The sequence below is a fragment of the Orycteropus afer genome, unplaced genomic scaffold, assembly GCF_000298275.1.
Source record: "Orycteropus afer afer isolate SDZICR_OR568_19922 unplaced genomic scaffold, OryAfe1.0 scaffold00193, whole genome shotgun sequence".
NCBI lineage: Eukaryota > Metazoa > Chordata > Mammalia > Tubulidentata > Orycteropodidae > Orycteropus > Orycteropus afer.
In genome coordinates, this window is record NW_006921780.1 from 3,152,220 (window position 1) to 3,169,882 (window position 17,663).

Consider the following 17,663-nt stretch of genomic DNA (forward strand, 5'->3'; position numbering starts at 1 on the left):
TTTTACTTATAGCCTGTATGCCTCCTAGGAGAATAAAGCAAAGCTGAGTTGAGGCCCAAGAGGCTGCTAGGAGCTAGAGGGAAGTAGATAAACAAGACTCAAGGAGGGAAAACCAGACAGCAACAGAAAATAAAAGAGGGAGGAACAAGGAGGAGCAAGATCTCAGTAGCCCAGACAGAAAGAGGGTGGGGTAAGTGTGGGGGAGCAGGGTGGTGGTGAGAAAGCCTAGAGCAGGGTGTCAGGCAGCTGAAGCATGACTGAAATCTGAAGTTCTGGAGTGAATGTGAGCTGGAGCACATCTGAGCTAAAGCAGGGAGATCCTTTAGGACATCCTGCTGTCAGTGAAGGGACAGAGACCTATCCCTGAGGAGCAACAGAAAGAGAAGGAAATAAACCTGAAAAGACAGAAGGTCCCAGATGACTGCATAACCCTCACCTCTTAGAGCCTCAGCTTTCATCTGACTGCATTGTAGTGTCTTAGATATTAGAGAATTGGGAAATTAGGGGAGGACACACAGAGTTAGAAAGGGATGAAAGGAAGGAAATAAGAGAATATTTTGCCATCTAGTCCCTCAAATTATTACGCTAGGAAACTACCCAGAAAATACAGTAGAACTGATAGAATTCCTCCTTGACCAAGAGCACTTGTACAGACTTTAGGATAAAAAGAGGCCTTTTTGATTAGAGTATGTGCTTTAAAATCTCTCAGGTCAAAGTAACTCCTGAAAATCTTGGCATTATCCCCTAAAGTACAACTCAAATGGCATTGGTTTGTTTCCCTCCAACCTGCCTTTCACTGGCACAAAACACGTGGCTCTGAACCTGAGGAAAATCTCCAGGGGCTAAGTACTAATCCTGATTTTGTTGTGTTTCGATATGGATGCCTAAGGCACTTGAATGCTAACCAGAAGGCTGGTGGTTCAAACCCACCAGCCACTCCTCAGAAGGAAGGTTGGGACTCTACTTCTGTAATGATACCACCTCAGAAACCCAAGGAGGGGTCTCTATGAGTCAGATCCGACTCGACAGCAGTGAGTTTGGCTTTTTTGGTTTAGATATGGACAAGAATTCACTAAGTAGTTGAGTTCATGGAAGAAGTAGGGTATGATCATTTGATTAGGGAGCCTAGCACTTGGTGTGGGTAAACCACTCTAAAAGTGGGTCCCTTCAGTATTCTGGGCCACAGCCCCCAATGTTGTTTTTTTTTTTCCCCTTGGAGATAACACTCTTCCACCCACCTGTCATGGAAGTCGTGAGGAATAACAAGTAGGCTGAGATGGAGCGTATTTTTAACTCTGGACTTAGATAAATGCTGAATCATCATCATCATCATCACCATCACCATCATCATCAACTCCTACACAGAGAGCTGGATTTCTCTACAGTCAGAGAAGTATAGCTTTGGGCTCAAGCAATGGCAAGATCAGCAGTGGTTATGTAGCAGAACTCTGTTCCCTGGTACCACCTTCCTAAGTGTACACCTGTGACCTTGTTGATGGCCCTAAGGCCTGTGCATATGTAGGTTCCTGAAACAGACAAGGTGGGGTAGATATATAAACCAAGAAATCAGGGTTTATACTGGCATACTTCCCTAGTAGAGTTGCTTAAATTAGAGATATAATACATTTTTTACTTGAGTCATTCATTTATTTATTCAAAAAATATTTATTGAACACTTACTATGTACAAGGTCCTATGCTAGGCATTAAAAAAAAAGAAAAAACTGAAGCATGGATGTCACTGCATGCTTTAAAGAGGTACATTAGTGACTCTAATTCCCACCATTGCTACTCTTAATCTGAACAGTCAATCAGAAAGAAATCAGTGGGTGAAAGGGCTGCTTTGTCCTTTAAAATACTAGGAATCCTAAAGATCCTAGAACTCATGAGTAAATAAACCAAAAATTAAGAAACCCCCAAAACAATTGAAGGCAAAGAAGAAGATAATCTTTTTGTTTTTAGCCTAGGTCCAGAGTTCTATGGAAATGTGAGGGGATTTTGTTTGCTTGTATGAACTAGACACATTTGTCACTTGGTTAACTGAAGAATCTTTCCTTGTAAGGCTCTTAGGGGTGCATGGAATAGCCCCAAAGGAGAATCCAATGAAAGAGGCAGTTCAGTGGATACAAATCACAGCACTACCACCTCTACTATCACGAACACCTATTTCCAACTTGCTGCAGTTATTTTTATCATGTCGCCAGTAGTGTTGTGAATAATCTTTAGAGAAGCCACTCCTGGTCAGCAAGAAGAAGCTCAAAAGTGGCCAGCAATGCAAGAAATAATTTTCCCTACACCCCCAAAGCCACACACACACATAAAATGCAGCTTCTGCAGAGGAAAGCAGTGTAGTGCAGAGGTGGTAAAAGCCTGGGCTTTGTGGTCAGAGCAACCTGAATTTGAGTACTGTCCTATCCCAACATTTACTAGTTGTATGGTTGAATTATTTAACTTCTCTAAGCCTGAGTTAACCCATCTTTAACATATGCATGATAATATCTATTAAAACTGTTGTTCTGAAAATAATTAATATGTTCTTCTTGTTGTTGTTAGGTGCTGTCAACTCAGTTCTGACTCATAGTGACCCTATGTACAACAGAATGAAACACTACCCCGTCCTGAACCATCCTCACAAGCATTGCTATGTTTGAGCCCATCCTTGTAGTCACTGTGTCAACCCATCTCATTGAGAATATGCCTCTTTTTCACTGACCTTCTATTTCACAAGCATGATAAAGGAGCTCAGGGGGTGCTGTGATTAAAACATAGGGCTGCTAACAAAAAGGTTGGCAGTTCAAACCCACCAGCCACTCTGTGGGAGAAAAATGAGGCAGTCTACTTCTATAAAGATTGACAGCTTTGGAAACCCTATGAGGGACTTCCACTTTGTCCTGTAAGGTCACTGTAAGTACAATTGAGTTGATAGCAGTGGGTAATAATAAGTGTAAAGCATATAATAATGGAGTCACTGTACCAAAAAGAATTGGTTGACATTCAATCATTACAGGAGGTAGCATATGAATCAATGATATTGAAGGAAGAAGTTCAAGCTGCACTGAAGGAATTGGTGAAAAACAAGGCTACAGTAATTGATGGAACACCCACTGAGATGTTTCAACTAAGGGATGCAGTGCTGGAGGTGCTTACTCATTTATGCCAAGAAATTTGGAAGACAGCTACCTGGCCAACCAACTGGAAGAGATCCACATTTGTGCCCATTCCAAAGAAAGGTGATCCAACAGACTGCAGAAATTATCAAACAATGTCATTAATATCGCATGCAAGTACAATTCTGCTGAAAATAATTCAAAAATGGTTGTAGCAGTATATCAACAGGGAACTGCCAGAAATTCAAGCTGGATTCAAAAGAGAGTGTGGAACTAGGAATATCATTTGGATCTTGGCTGAAAGCAAAGAATACCAGAAAGATGTTTACCTGTGTTTTATTGAATATAAAATGGCATTCAACTCTGTGGATTATACAAATTATGGATAACATTGCAGAGAATGGAAATTCTAGACTAAGACCAAGAGATGATTGTTTGAACACAACAAGGAGATACTGCATGGTTTCAAATCAGGGAAAATGTGTGTCAAAGGTGTATCCTTTCACCATACTTATTCAACCTGTATGCTGAGCATATCATCCTGGAAACTGGAATATGTGAAGAATGCAGAATCGGGATTGGAGGAAGATTCATTAACAACCTGCAATATGCAGATGACAGGACCTTGCTTGCTGAAAGTAAAGATGACTTGAATGACTTACTGATAAAGATCAAAGACTACAGCCTTCAGTTTGGATTATACCTCAACATAAAGAAAATGAAAATCCTTACAACTGGCAACATCATGATAAATGGAGAAAAGACTGAAGTTGTCAAGGATTTCATTTTACTTAGATCCACAATCAACACCCATGGAAGCAGCAGACAGGAGATCAAATGACATATCACACTGGACAAATCTGCTGCAAATGACCTCTTAAAAGTGTAACAGTGCAAATATGCCACTTTGAAGACTAAGGTGGGCTTGACTCAAGCCATGATACTTTTAATAGCCTCATATGCATGTGAAAGCTGGACAGTGAATAAGGAAGACTAAAGAAGAATTGATGCATTTGAATTGCAGTGTTGGCAAAGAGCATTGAAAATACCATAGACTGCCAAAAGAAAGAACAAATCTGTCTTGGAAGAAGTGCAGCTGGAAAGTCTCTTAGAAGGCAGAATGACCAGACTTTGTCTCTAGTACTTTGGTCATGTTATCAGAAGGGACCAATCCCTGGAGAAAGATATCATGCTTGGTAAAGTAGATGGTCAGCAAAAAAAGGGGAAGACTCTCAATGAGACAGATTGACATAGTAGTTGCAACGATAGACTCAATCATAGTAAAGATTGTGAGGATGGTGCAGGACTGAGCAGTGTTTCATTCTGTTGTACGTAGGGTCACTGTGAGTCAGAATTGACTTGATGGCAGCTAACAACAACAACAATAATGGATTCAAACATACCAGTGATAATGAAAGTGGCATATGACCAGGCAGTGTTTTGTTCTGTTATATATAAGGTCACCATGAGTCAGAGCTGACTGAAGGGCAGCTAAGAAAAACAAAAACAATTTGAACCTTGACTCACGAAAGGTGTTCAATAAATATTGATTCTCTCTCTCTGGTAGGTTTCTAGAGCTTCAGTCCCTGCATCCTCTGCCCTTTTCCCTGGACCATTTTTTTTCATCAAGATTCGTTCATTATTTGCTCTGTACTGGCAGATTTTGAGATTAGTTCTCACATTAGAAGATACTCAGCATCTTTGATTCATTTATTAAATATGTATTTATTAAGTACTTTCTAAGGAGCCCTGATGGTGCAGTGGTTAGAGCACTTGGCTGCTAACCAAAGGTCAGCAGTCCAAACCCACCATCTGCTCTACAGGAGAAAAATGTGGCACCCACATTTTATAAATTTGGTTCTATTCCAGTTTTGCTTCATTGGCATGACTGAACTAGAAAGAACCAGTTTGAAGCCCTGGCATGAAGCAGAGAAAAGACAAAGTGTAAAAGAAGGTTGATATCAGACTGTAGAGAACCTTGAAGGCCAAGGTAACAAATCACGGTATTATGTGCAGACAATGTCTCTAAGCAGGGAAATGATGACAGATAAGGCCAGAGCTCCCTTCATCTCTTACTGTACATGAGCAGCGTGGGCCTACCCTCATTAATGTTTGTGTGGTCTCAATGTCTGATCTACATGACAGCAGCTCCTTCCAATGACCCTGAGCCAAATTTTTACTATTTCTACTTCTAAGTCTAGGCCACCCTTTCAGAGAACTCCTAAATGTCCCATTACTGTGTGAATCCATTTAGGGAATATATGCTGAGGTCAGAAATGAGTGGCAAAACCTGCATCCAAAAAAGTTGGAAGTCTTTTACAACACCGGTTATCATTTCTATTATGTATCCATGTTCTTGTTGATAGTACTGTAATCACTCATCTGCTCCCAAAGGAGTGACCATTCAAAATTTATCACTATGGGTTTACCATTTTCTAAAAACAGTTAGAAAAACAGTTAAAAGACAGTTTCCAAGACGAGACATGAAATCATGAGTACTTTTCCAAAATAGAGGGAGAAATGTCACCCCCCTAGGGAAAAAAAAATAAACAGCCACTTCTTAATCAGTTTCGTGAGTACTGAAAACACCAGGGAGTTCCCTATAAACTTACTGAGACAATATACCATGCATATTCCTTATAGGCCATTTATTGGAGATTATTTGTTTGGTTATCAGTCTCCTTATCTAAACAGTTGCTTTGGTTTGACTATCTTGCATCACCATTTCACTTAATTTGTCCTAAGCAAATTGCCAGCAGAGTGCAGGAGAAGGGGAGGAATGAAAAGCATAGGAGCAAGGAGAAAAGCAACTGAGGCAGAAAAAGACACAGAAGAAAGAAGGAGCAGGAGGGTGAAGGCTAAATCCACCCTGTGGGGGCTGAATACATGCTCTGTCTGGTTATGAATATACATAACAGTGCCAATTGTGGTTGAATGAGTTACAGAACACTGCATTCCCAATTAAATGGATTGAGAGCCCACATGGGCAAAGCACTAAGAATACAAACAGGAATAAGGTGAGGCCCCTGCTCTTAACAGGTTCAAAGTTTAGATGAGGAGAGTGATAACTGAACAAATTATTACCATACAATGTGCTGAAATGCTGTAAGAAACAGGAGCTGTTGAAAAAGCTTTGAGAGCCCCACTGGAGAGAGGAAGAGGATTCTTGAGAGTCGTGCCTTTAGGTAAGTCATTGGACCTTTCTGAGTTTCATCTCTAAAAGGCGATTGTATCTGGCTGCTTCTCTCTCCAAGTTGTCTTGAGATTAAGTGAAATCATGGTTGAAAATGCATTCTGTAAACTCAAAGTCCTGTATCAAGGTATAAGATGGATATTTTCTCTGTTCGTTTGAGCAAAAACCTATCTTAGCACTTGCTTTGTGTACTGGATACCAGCACGGTGGGGTAGAGCGTTGACCCATCTTTGGTTTCTCACTGGCCCTCCATGATCACAAATGGAGCAACCCAGTTTGATTTTGTACTGAATGTTGAAGCTGAACACCCACAGACACAAACAAAACCAAACAGGTTGCCTCCCAGTGGCTTCTGACCCACCGCAACCTATGTGTGTCAAAGTACAAATGCACTCTACAGAGTCTCCAACAGCTGGAATCTTACAGTAGATCTCAAGGTTAGTAGCCAAGCTGCTCAGGTGGGTGGGTTTGAACCTCCAACTTTTAGGCTAGTAACTCAAGACCAAACACCCTGTCATTGAGTTGGATCTGATTCATAGCGACCCCTCCTTGGGCTTCCGAGGCAGTATCACTATGGAAATAGATGGCCCAACCTTCTTTCCAAGAAGTGGCTGATGAGTTTGAATCACCAGCCTTCTGGTTAGCAGTCAAATGTCTTAGGCACTACGCCACCAGAGCTTTTGTGTCACTCAGGAAACCCTAAAAAACACACATACATGGAAAATTAGATGAAGCACTCACCTACCTCAGTCCACTCCATCCTTGATATCCACAGAAGGCAGCGGGGTAATGGCTGTGGCATTGAAAGAGTATTGTTGCTGGATTTGGGAGTCCTGATCCTCTCCCTGACCCCTTTTTCTCCATTCTTCCTCATCTTTCTTGTCTCTCTTCATCAGCACTTTCCTTGATCCCTTTCTTTGTTCCTACTTCTCTCTACCTGTTAAAGTTTTTGTTTTGTTTTTCTTTCCCTCCTTATTTGGATATTAGGGCTTCTCCTGTTTGAGAACAGTAATTTTAAAAATCTTCTGAAAGATTATCATGAGGAACTTCTGAGATGGGATGCTTCTCGGTGGAAGTCAGCAAACATCTGAAGATCTCTCTTGGAGTTCTAGGACTCTCCTCTTTGCTTCTCTAGAGATCTCTCTCTGTCTCACTGTCTCTTTCGCACTCTCTCTTTCACACGCGCGCGCGCGCGTGCGCGCACACACACACACACACACACATACTTCTCCTATTCCCCTGCTTTCCCGTTTATCCTGCAATTCTCTCCCTCATCCCTTTCTTCACCTGCCTCCTAAACTCATGCCCACTTCTCTTTCGAGCACCCCTCCTTCCCTGTACTATCCCAAACTCTGTCCCTCCTCTGCTGGCTCTGCAGTTCTCTGGGGCACCCCGAGTTCTTGGGGACTCCTGCGCTTGAGATGCGTAGCCCTCAGGCTCTGCTCAGCAGTTGGTGACCTCACTAAATTTTGCGCTTGTGATTGGCTGCTTCTGGGCGCTGCAGGCGGGAGATCCTGAAAAGATTCGCGTGGCTGGTTTCTTTGTCCCTCTGCCTCTTCAGGTGGAGTTGCGAAAATAGGCCCTTAACTCTACAGTACTTTATGAAAGGGTTTAGGGGCAAGTTAGTGAGAAGAAAGGTGGTGATTCAGGCCATGGGGGTGAGGACAAAAGGGGTTTGTTTTGTACTAGGGGAGGGAGCAGATTCTGTGATACAGGGGCAATGGGACTGAGGGTTAAGTAGCAAAACCTAAAAAGGATTTTGAGTACTCCATGGAAGGTAACAATCTGGGAAGACCTAGTGCAATTTACAACTCTCACCGTGGTCTCTCTTCAAGAGTGAGGTTCTGCTCTTAAAAAAAATAGAGCTTTGGGTTTGGATTCAGGCGTTTTAATTTCCAGTCCTTGTTCTTCTACTTGTATGACCTTGGGCAAGTCACTTAATTCCATTTCCGTTCAGCAAAATAGAAATAATGCCAGTCTTATTTTACAGGTTTATTAAAAGGTCCACTGAAATGTGAAAGTATTTTCATAATTATTAAACCTGTCATTATTTTAGTGAATAGTATGGAATAGCAGAAAGAGTCCTGGGTGAGGAGTGAAAAATCTGTGATTCTCTTTCATTTTTCTGTAGTGACCTTCATCAGTCTTTTAACCTTTATGGGCTTCATCTTCCTCATCTGTGAAGTGGGCGAATTGGACTGGATGATCTCGAAGATCTCTTTTGGCTTTCACATGATATGACTGATTCACTGACAAAATTTGGCACCTCCTTTAATTCACTCCTTCAAAGGAGGAGTTCACTTTCTGTTTTCAGGATATAGTTAATTTCTGCCCTTTGTAAGAAAGCCACCTGCTCCTGGTGAATCTACTTTTCATAGGGGCCTTGCCTCTCCCTGACCCCAACAATGAAACTACAGACCCCCAAACTGTAGCAGTATACATGCAGGGCTCATCCTTGATGGAGATTCTCTCCCCAGGCTACTGGCAGGAGCAGGATTTGGAGCTGGGAACTCTGGCTCCACTCGACGAAGCCATCAGCTCCTCAATCTGGAGCAGTCCTGATATGCTGGCCAGTCAAGGTGAGAATCCAGGCCCCTTCATCTCAATGTCCTTCAGTTGCCTCACCCATTCCTCAAATCATTTCCAGTTCACATTGCCTCCACCTTATGTGCTCACTCCTCTCATTACCACACAACTCTTTCCCCTTTCCATTTTGATATTTGCTATTTTACTTTAGTCCTATACCACCAACTTCTCTTGCACCTACTCCTTCTTCCCTTACTCCAGTACAAAGACCTCTGTATTCCCCACACCTCCTTCCAAAAACAAAATTATTGTAGGAGAGCATATTACTCAGGATAAAGAGGTTCTAGAAAGACACAATCAAGGTAGAATTCTTCAAAAAGAAACAAGGACAAAGGGATTATGAGTCAAAAATTGGAGTATGGCTAACAGGGCATGAAAACTTTCCCAAACTTTTCTTTCAGATAGCTGAGGAATATATCATTTCCAAATTTACTCAGCCACCTCAGTCATTGACACACTAATCTGGACAACTTAGTTTTCATTCTCACATTAGATAACTGCTTGAGATACATTCCAATGTAAAGAGCCCTGCATTGAGAGTCAAAAGAATTGAGTTCTGATCCTAACTAGTAAAATGGTCCAAGCAATCATTTCACCTCCATTGCCTCATTATTTACATCTGTAAAATGGGGAATTGGTTTATATGAGCCACAAGATTCCCCTCAGTTCTAATTTCTATGATTCTAAACACTGAAACTAGTGACCAGGCTTTGTATTCTAATCTGATGACAACCACCCTGAGCCACTGATGCTTGGTATCAACTTGAGGACATGTTACCTTCACTTTTCAGGGCTTCTTTCTGCTCAGAGCACTCATGATATATTTCTTGGAAATAGAGTTTAGGGATCAAGAAGTAAAGCAATAAGCAAACAGGACAGGGGTGAGGGCAATGCCGCAAGGATCATGGGGATTGTATCAAAATGTTCAACATGGGTAATGTGGAAAGTCAGTTCCTTGGTTTCCCATTCAGAGATAAACACCGCTGGTTAAGTAACTTAGCTCAATAGAAAACATTTGTGGATGTTTCAGAATCCGAGATGGAAGGTGTTGTTTATTTTAGATTAGTTCTGTGAAGGTCAGCGCTTTGTGTCACATCAAGTCAGTTCTGAAGGTTAGGGAATCAATAAGACTAGGAATCAGGAGCCCATGCAGCAGAGAACACCAAATAATATTGGGTGGAGGAAACCAGTGTTACAGAGTCTGAGGAGCTCACAGGTAAGCCTGACTAGAAGGCACGTCCGGAATTAATCAAGCCCTTTATTATACCTTTGTTTGTTTGTTTGCTTTACTTGAATACAGAGACAGAGATTGGAAAGTATATTTTCTTCACACTGAGGGGAAAAATCTTGATCCTTTGCCCTTTAAAATAACACCAAGATGCTGATTTGGGTTTGTGTGTTGGGAGGTGGATAGCATCCATACTAAAAGGAATATGTGAAGGCGATTAAAGGGAAGTTTATTCTTGCAGAAAATGAAAAGTCTATGTCAAAATGTTTCAGTTTCATTTATTTATTTGTTTATTTGTTTTATGGTTTTATCACCTACCTGTTGTTTAAATGAATGTATAATGCAAGGACTTGGCTTTTTCCCACTTTGACTTCATAATTATTAGTCACAATCATTTCTCCTGTTCTTGCTCTTAGATGCAGGTGGTGGCAGGAAGGGAAGACTTAGAATGACAGATGTGTATGTGTGTCTTCAAAGGTTAATGGTAGAACCATATGAGAAAAGATACATATATAGGGTTATATGCATATCTGGGGTGCCTTTCCTTTAAGTGTTTATGACCCTGTCAGTTTATTCGACAAACATTCAGCTAATGAATATCTTGCTTCCTGTTTATTCAAACCAAAGGAAATAAGGTCTGTTTTCCCTCCCATTCCCCACCACCTCTGTCCCTTCCCCTGTGAAGCCTTAAGAGTACACAAAGACCCGTGCCTTAGAGGGCATGCATTAGGTGAGGGGGATAGTGGTCCAGAAGTGGGTTGAGGGTCAAGAGATTTCTCAGGAAACTGACCCTACTCTACTCCCACAGATAGTCAGCCCTGGACATCTGATGAAACAGTGGTGGCTGGTGGCACCGTGCAGCTCCGGTGCCAAGTGAAAGATCATGAGGACTCATCTCTGCAGTGGTCCAACCCTGCACAGCAGACTCTCTACTTCGGGGAAAAGAGAGGTAGTGTTTTTTGAATTATCTATCTACTTGGGAGCCATGGGCTGGGGAAGAGAACTGCATAGCCTGAGGGAGCAGTCCTTGTAGCCCAGAGGCTTGGAAATAGTGGTGTATAAACCTTGGGCTCCTCATCTGGGTCCAGAGAAACCAGATTGCAGTTTTGACCCAGGCTATGCATAGTTGTATAATGTCTCAGAGTGATTTCACTCCAAAGGAACCCTAACATGCCAAGTTGAGGTCAGTGTTTACCCAGGTATCTTACAAAGAAGCCTACATTCAGAAAAGCTATCCTAGTTTTCTGAATGTCTCTTAGGCTACTGTGATGTGTGGCCAAGGGAAGTTACTGAATAACCTAAAGACTGTTCCAGCTCAGGAGAACTTTGTTTGCACCCTCTAACCCCCATCCACCACACCATACCCTCTTTCCCAAAGAAGCAGTCCTAGAAATGGATGATAAACATGAAAGGCGCTCATAAAAGCTGAGTTTTTTAATTCTCCCACTTTTCCTCAGCCCTCCGAGATAATCGGATTCAGCTGGTTCGCTCTACTCCCTATGAACTCACCATCAGCATCAGCAATGTGGCTTTGGCAGATGAGGGAGAGTATACCTGCTCAATCTTCACCATGCCTGTGCGAACTGCCAAGTCCCTCGTCACTGTGCTCGGTGAGACTCCCAAATGGCAGTGTCTCCACAGCATGCTTCCTTACATACTTCCTCTCTCAAGGCTAACCTCTGAAGCACACTGAGCCAGGCAAATATCCAAGCATGTTGCATAAATTCAGCCTTGTATTTAATTTCCCTTGCAATGGGATAAAATGCAGAGGATGCTGGGTTCTAACTCTTCCTTCTCCACTTACTATTTGATCTGGGTCAAATCTCTTATTCTCTTAGGGCTTGAATCTTGTAACTTATGAAAGAAGGGTGGTCATGTCTGTTCTACATACCTCCCAAGACTGTCATGAAGGAAAAATGAGGTGTGCATGCAATGAGAAATTCTAATATCCACTTGCTTACATTCTCTCATCTTCACCTTATATTTCGGTTTCATTTTTTGCTTCCCTGAGTCTCACACTAGTTCTGTGACTACCCAGTTGTGCTGTTTGGTGTTGGGCATTGTCACATGTCTCAGGTATAGTATATTTCCCCACTAGCAGTGTACCTTCCCCAAGTCTTCCCACCTGGCCTTCAGGGAGGAGATAGAAAGGTGATTTCTCCTACCCAACCAAAACAAAAATAGGACCTAAGTATCCTCACCTCCAAACAGGCCATCTCGGTAGAAAGAGTTGAGATGTCATGCTATGTGCCTCTTCTTCCTATCCTGGCCATCCCCTATCTATGACAGGAATCCCACAGAAGCCCATAATCTCTGGCTACAAATCACCATTACGGGAAAAAGATCAAACTACCCTACACTGTCAGTCTTCTGGAAGCAAACCTGCAGCCAAGCTCAGCTGGAAGAAGGGTGACCAAGAACTCCATGGTGAGTACCTCCTGGCTTGGGATGACAGGAAGAGATGGGAAATGAAGGGAACAGAGAAAAAGTATGTATCTATATGCAGGCATGTAAGACAAGGTGTACAAGGAGAAAGGAGGAATGACATATTTTGTGAAATTGGTATGTGTATATGGGTATGTGTGCTAGGGCCTACATTCTCTCTTGGTGTACATATTCATTTCTCAACTTTCTAAGTTTGTCTAAGTTGAGACTTAACATCAGTTTATCTACAGTGGGACTAACATTATATATGTATCTTCTTAGGGCTTAGTCTGTATCTACGTGTGTAAGTCTGTGTGTCTGTTTCTGAACTCTAGGAGAACCAACTCGAGCACAGGAAGATCCCAATGGTAAAACCTTCACTGTTAGCAGCTCAGTGACCTTCCAGGTTACCCGGGAGGATGATGGGGCGAACATTGTGTGTTCTGTGAACCATGAATCTCTACAGGGAGCTGATAGATCCACCTCTCAACGCATCGAAGTTTTATGTATGTTATGGGCTTGGCTTTGAAAAGGGATCAGGTCTGAGATGGGAAATGAGGATAAGGAAAGTTCAGGTGACTATACGTGAGGCAACATGTAATAGGTAAAAAAAAAAAGGAGTGAAGAGGTGACAGGACTAGGCACCACTTGTTACCTGCTGTAGAATCAGCCCTTGACTTATGGCAACCCCATCTATGACAGGGTAGAACTTCTCCATAGGGGTTTCTTGGCTGCAATCTTTATAGAAGCAAATCACCAGACATCTTCTTTGCAGAAACTCTGGGTAGATTATGAACCATGAACCTTTCAGTTACAAGCTGATTGCAAACAACTTGAGCTAGCCACATACTAGCTATGTGATATTAAGAAAATTAATTTATACCACAGAGCTTGATTTGTTATTTGCTAAATGAGAAAATAAACATGAGGAAGTCTTCTTCCTGCCCTAGCATTCTGTGATGCAGGAAAATATCCCCAAAGGATTGGCAAACATTTCTTTTGTAAAGGACCAAATAGAAAATATTTTAGGTTTTCAAGGGCATATGATTTCTGTCTCAACTACTCAACTCTGATCTTGTTATGCAAAAACAGCCATAGACAATGTGTAAATAAATGAGCATGGCTGTGTTCCAATAATACTTTATTTACAAAACCATGTAGCCAGCACTCTTTGGCCCATGGACCAAGATTATCAACCCCAGGATGAGGCCATGAGTTGGAAATGACTGGCTCGTGAAGGGGTTTGAGTAGGCCAGTGTTGTGCAGCTAGAATGCAAATTATAGTAGTAAGTATAACAAATCAGGAGTTAAAAGTTATAGCTTCTAGTTTGCAGTCCAACACGTACTAGCTGTGTGATATTAAGAAAATTAATTTTTACCACAAAGCTTGATTCCTTATTTCCTAAATGAGACAATAAACATGAGGGTCATTAAATCTCTTTCCTGGATTAGCATTCTGTGATTCAGGAAAATATGAATGATAAAAGTACATAGTCTTTCTAGCATCATTATTCCCAGAACTTTCCCAGCTAAGTACTTCCCTATCTTCCCCATCTCCATAATTGTTCTAGGATTCTGACCTGAAATGGCCATACTACGGTCACTACTCCTAACCTTCCAAGGATCCTCTTCCCTCTATGGAGACTGCCTTGAGTATGGACAAGAAACGTCTGCCCTCATCTGAAGAAATATGAAATTGTTCAAAGAAAGAGCTTATCTGGGTAGAGGAATCCAAGGAACAAAGAACACAAAATAAAAGCAGAAGATAAAGAGTTGTAAAATCACACATTTCTTGTTCCAACATAGCTAAAGGCATGGGCATTTTTCTAAAGTAACAGAATCTTGAATCTCTTTTTTTATAGGAGATCCATGTCTGATTTCTTTTCCTAACTTTAATGCCATTTTAATCAGTTGCTAAACCCACTACTCAAGCCTTAACGTGAGGTAGGTTTGGGATGGTATCACTCTCCATTCAGTTAACTCTCAATCAGGAACCAGAAGACCTGGATTCTAACTACTGAGTCACCACTTACTAGCTGTGCTACTTTGACCAAAACATTTAACCTCTTGGTGGCTCCTGCTTACTTCAGTAAGATAGTGTGAAGATAAATGACAATATAGAAGAAAGAACTTTTTGAACTTCAAAGTTCTATATTGTGTGTGGTGTTTCTCTAACTTTTGGTTCTGGGTGTGAGTCCCTTGTCTTGGGCCCCTTCCATTGGCCATGGTCCCTGGCCAGAGATAGGGAAGGCCTTTCCCTGTCTGTGCCCTGAAGACTTTTCTGTTAGGTACTAGACCATCTGGAAATTACTCTCCAAAGACTCCTTTTGGTCCAACTGTGATCAGAAGACAGTCGATAAATGCTACATTCAGGCACGGTGCTAGAGGTTTCTGTGGCCATAGGGCCCCAAAATACCCATTCTTTCACCTGACCTGTTTCTCTTTGTCCTGTTTGATTTGACTGAAACACGTTCATTAAACTGGTTGTTAAGGTTGGCTCTATCCTTAGGGGAAGCTTGGCCTCTTTATCTGTTGTTCTAAACCAGCATCTGGTTGTATTGTTCTAAGCGGCCATCTGGACCTAGCTCCTAAGCAGCCCTTTGGCGTGAGTAGCAGATGCCATTGTTCCTTCACAGAGCCCATCTATATTGTGTCAGTGGCTTTGTGCAGCCAAAATATGACCCCTATCTTTTACTCTTTCAAAGCTCTCACTTCACTTTTAAACTGACCATTAAAAATGATATTTTGTGTTCAAGGGTTGCTTCCAGTTCTAAGCTCCTTTGCCAAATACAGAGGACTGAGAGGTTCTGAGCTCAATAAGTGATCAAGTTCAGGTTTATTTGTTTTGTCAAAAAATGAGTATTAAGTACCATCCATGTGTTGGGAAGAGTCCCTGGGTAATGCAAGTGATTAACATGCATGGCTGCAAACCCAAAGTTTGGAGGCTGAATTCCACACCGAGTTGCCTCAGAAGAAAGCTCTGGGGATCTACTTCTGAAAAATCAGCCTTTGAAAACCTTGTGGAGCTCAATTCTATTCTGACACACAAGGGGTTGTCATGAGTCAGAATTGACTCAACAACAACTAGTTATGTGCTAGGCATAGATGAGCCATTTCTGCCTCTTCTCATATATTTGTTAAAACATCCCTCAGGTACCCACTCAGGAAAGATCTCCTAGAATCTGATCACCGCAAAATTGCAACACAAGAAGTTCCTCACACATTTTATAGCAATAGCCATCTTTGCTCACTAGTGGTTATGGGAGGGGCTCTTTTATTCACAGCCTCTTGGGCTTCTGAGTCATTTGGGAAGGTATAGTGTGCCTAGTGCATTTGACTGCTAACCAGAGTGTTGGTGGTTCAAATGCACCAACTTCTCTGTGAAAGGAATATGGGGCAATCTACTTCTGTAAAGATTTACGACCTTGAAAACTCAATGGGGGTCAGTATGAGTCAGAATTGACTCAATGGCAGTGAGTTTGGTTTTGGTTTGGGTGATTTCAAAATATACACCAGAGCAAGTGACCTCCTAAATCGTGTGGGAAGTTTTGCATTGACACCATTTCCTTTTCCACAGACACACCAACGGCGATGATTAGGCCAGACCCTCCACATCCTCGTGAGGGCCAGAAGCTGTTGCTCCACTGTGAGGGTCATGGCAATCCTGTGTAAGAAGATCTGTTTCCTGGCCTCTGATGCACCTCATGCTCTCAGATTATTATCTACACTTAGATCTTCCTGTCTTCTCTATGTTGTCTAAGCATCCCACTTTCTCTGACCCTGTCTAACAATGCTCGCTATCTGATTGTTTCTCTTGTAAAGGCCACAGAAGTGGGGCGGGAACCTTCCCTGGTTTAGCACCTGAGATTCCCATAAGAGTCAAGTTACAAAATACAAGTTAGGGATCTCCACCTTCCCCAAAATGACCACCAAGAGATCAATTTCTCCTGCCTTTGAGTGGCTCAGTGTCTCTATGACACTTGAGACACATGTAATTTCTTGAGCCCTCATCAAGAATTCCTTGACTTCCCTTGCTCCCAGTTATTTTTTTTTTTTTTTCTTCCTTTAGCTCCCCGACCTACTCTTTCCTGAACATATCTGATTTCTCTGCCTTAACAGACCCAAGCAGTACCTATGGGAAAAGGAGGGCAGTGTGCCCCCCTTGAAGATGACGCAGGAGAGAGCTTTGATCTTCCCTTTCCTCAATAAGAGTGACAGTGGTACCTACGGCTGCACAGCTACCAGCAACATGGGCAGCCACAAGGCCTACTACACTCTCAATGTTAACGGTGAGTCCTTCCCAGTTCTCCTCCTCCAGCATCTGCCCTTCTCACTTTCTCTGTCCATCTTACACTTTCTCCTGTCCACCTCCTAATAGTATCCATACCATGACTGTGAGTGGAGTAAAGGAAAATCTGAAGCAGCCCACCAGTGAGCAATTAGGCTCTAGGTCTCTGGAATGTGTAATAAGGAAAAATCAATAGAAGGGTGGACACCTATCTGCTTTTGTTCAGATGGTGACCCAAGTAGCACCATCCCCCAACTCCTGCACTTACCTGACAGCAAGAATAATAATGCTGTGTTTAGAGGCCTCAGAGCATCTCAAGTGAATGTGAAGATGCATTTTCCTATTCAGGTAGCTGTTCTTAGAGTTGCTTCTCCTGTGACAGTGTTTGGGATGTGTGCTACTGTTGTCATTTCCTTCTCTGCAGACCTTGGACACACTATAATGGGTCCAGGCAGAAAATAAAGATAAGCTTATACTATGCTAAGAAATAGTCAGTCTCTTTTCTCAGATGCAGTATCTTCTAGAGGGACCAGATGATGCTCCTGCTCTAAAATTCTTTCCACAGTGAGACCACGAAATCCAGCGTTAGGGGAACTGACAGGTTCACACAGAGCCTCCTTTTTGGAGAATTAGCAAACAATTATTTTTTGTGTTTTGTTTTTAAAATCCCATTAGCAGTGTGATTCTGCCAGAAAGTCTTAGAAGCCGCTTCTCAGAGTAAGGGAACCACATTGCTAAGGGTACATCAGAAATTCCCTTACCTGAACACATATTGATACTGTAGGGGAGATAGCATCCAGGCCTTCCAAAGTTAAGAGGCCTGAAGATCTTGGGAACA

General features: G+C 42.2%; 1 protein-coding gene across 1 annotated transcript in view; it reads left to right on the forward strand.

The window, feature by feature from the left end:
- The window catches only part of CADM3 (cell adhesion molecule 3), a 33,540-nt gene that overhangs the window by 12,562 nt on the left and 3,315 nt on the right, over window positions 1–17,663 (forward strand). The window contains exons 2-8 of the mRNA XM_007947684.2: window positions 8,777–8,878; window positions 10,922–11,062; window positions 11,571–11,723; window positions 12,403–12,540; window positions 12,873–13,043; window positions 16,115–16,205; window positions 16,657–16,826. Coding sequence (XP_007945875.1) covers window positions 8,777–8,878; window positions 10,922–11,062; window positions 11,571–11,723; window positions 12,403–12,540; window positions 12,873–13,043; window positions 16,115–16,205; window positions 16,657–16,826 — 966 coding nt within the window. The remainder of the gene's footprint in view (window positions 1–8,776; window positions 8,879–10,921; window positions 11,063–11,570; window positions 11,724–12,402; window positions 12,541–12,872; window positions 13,044–16,114; window positions 16,206–16,656; window positions 16,827–17,663) is intronic.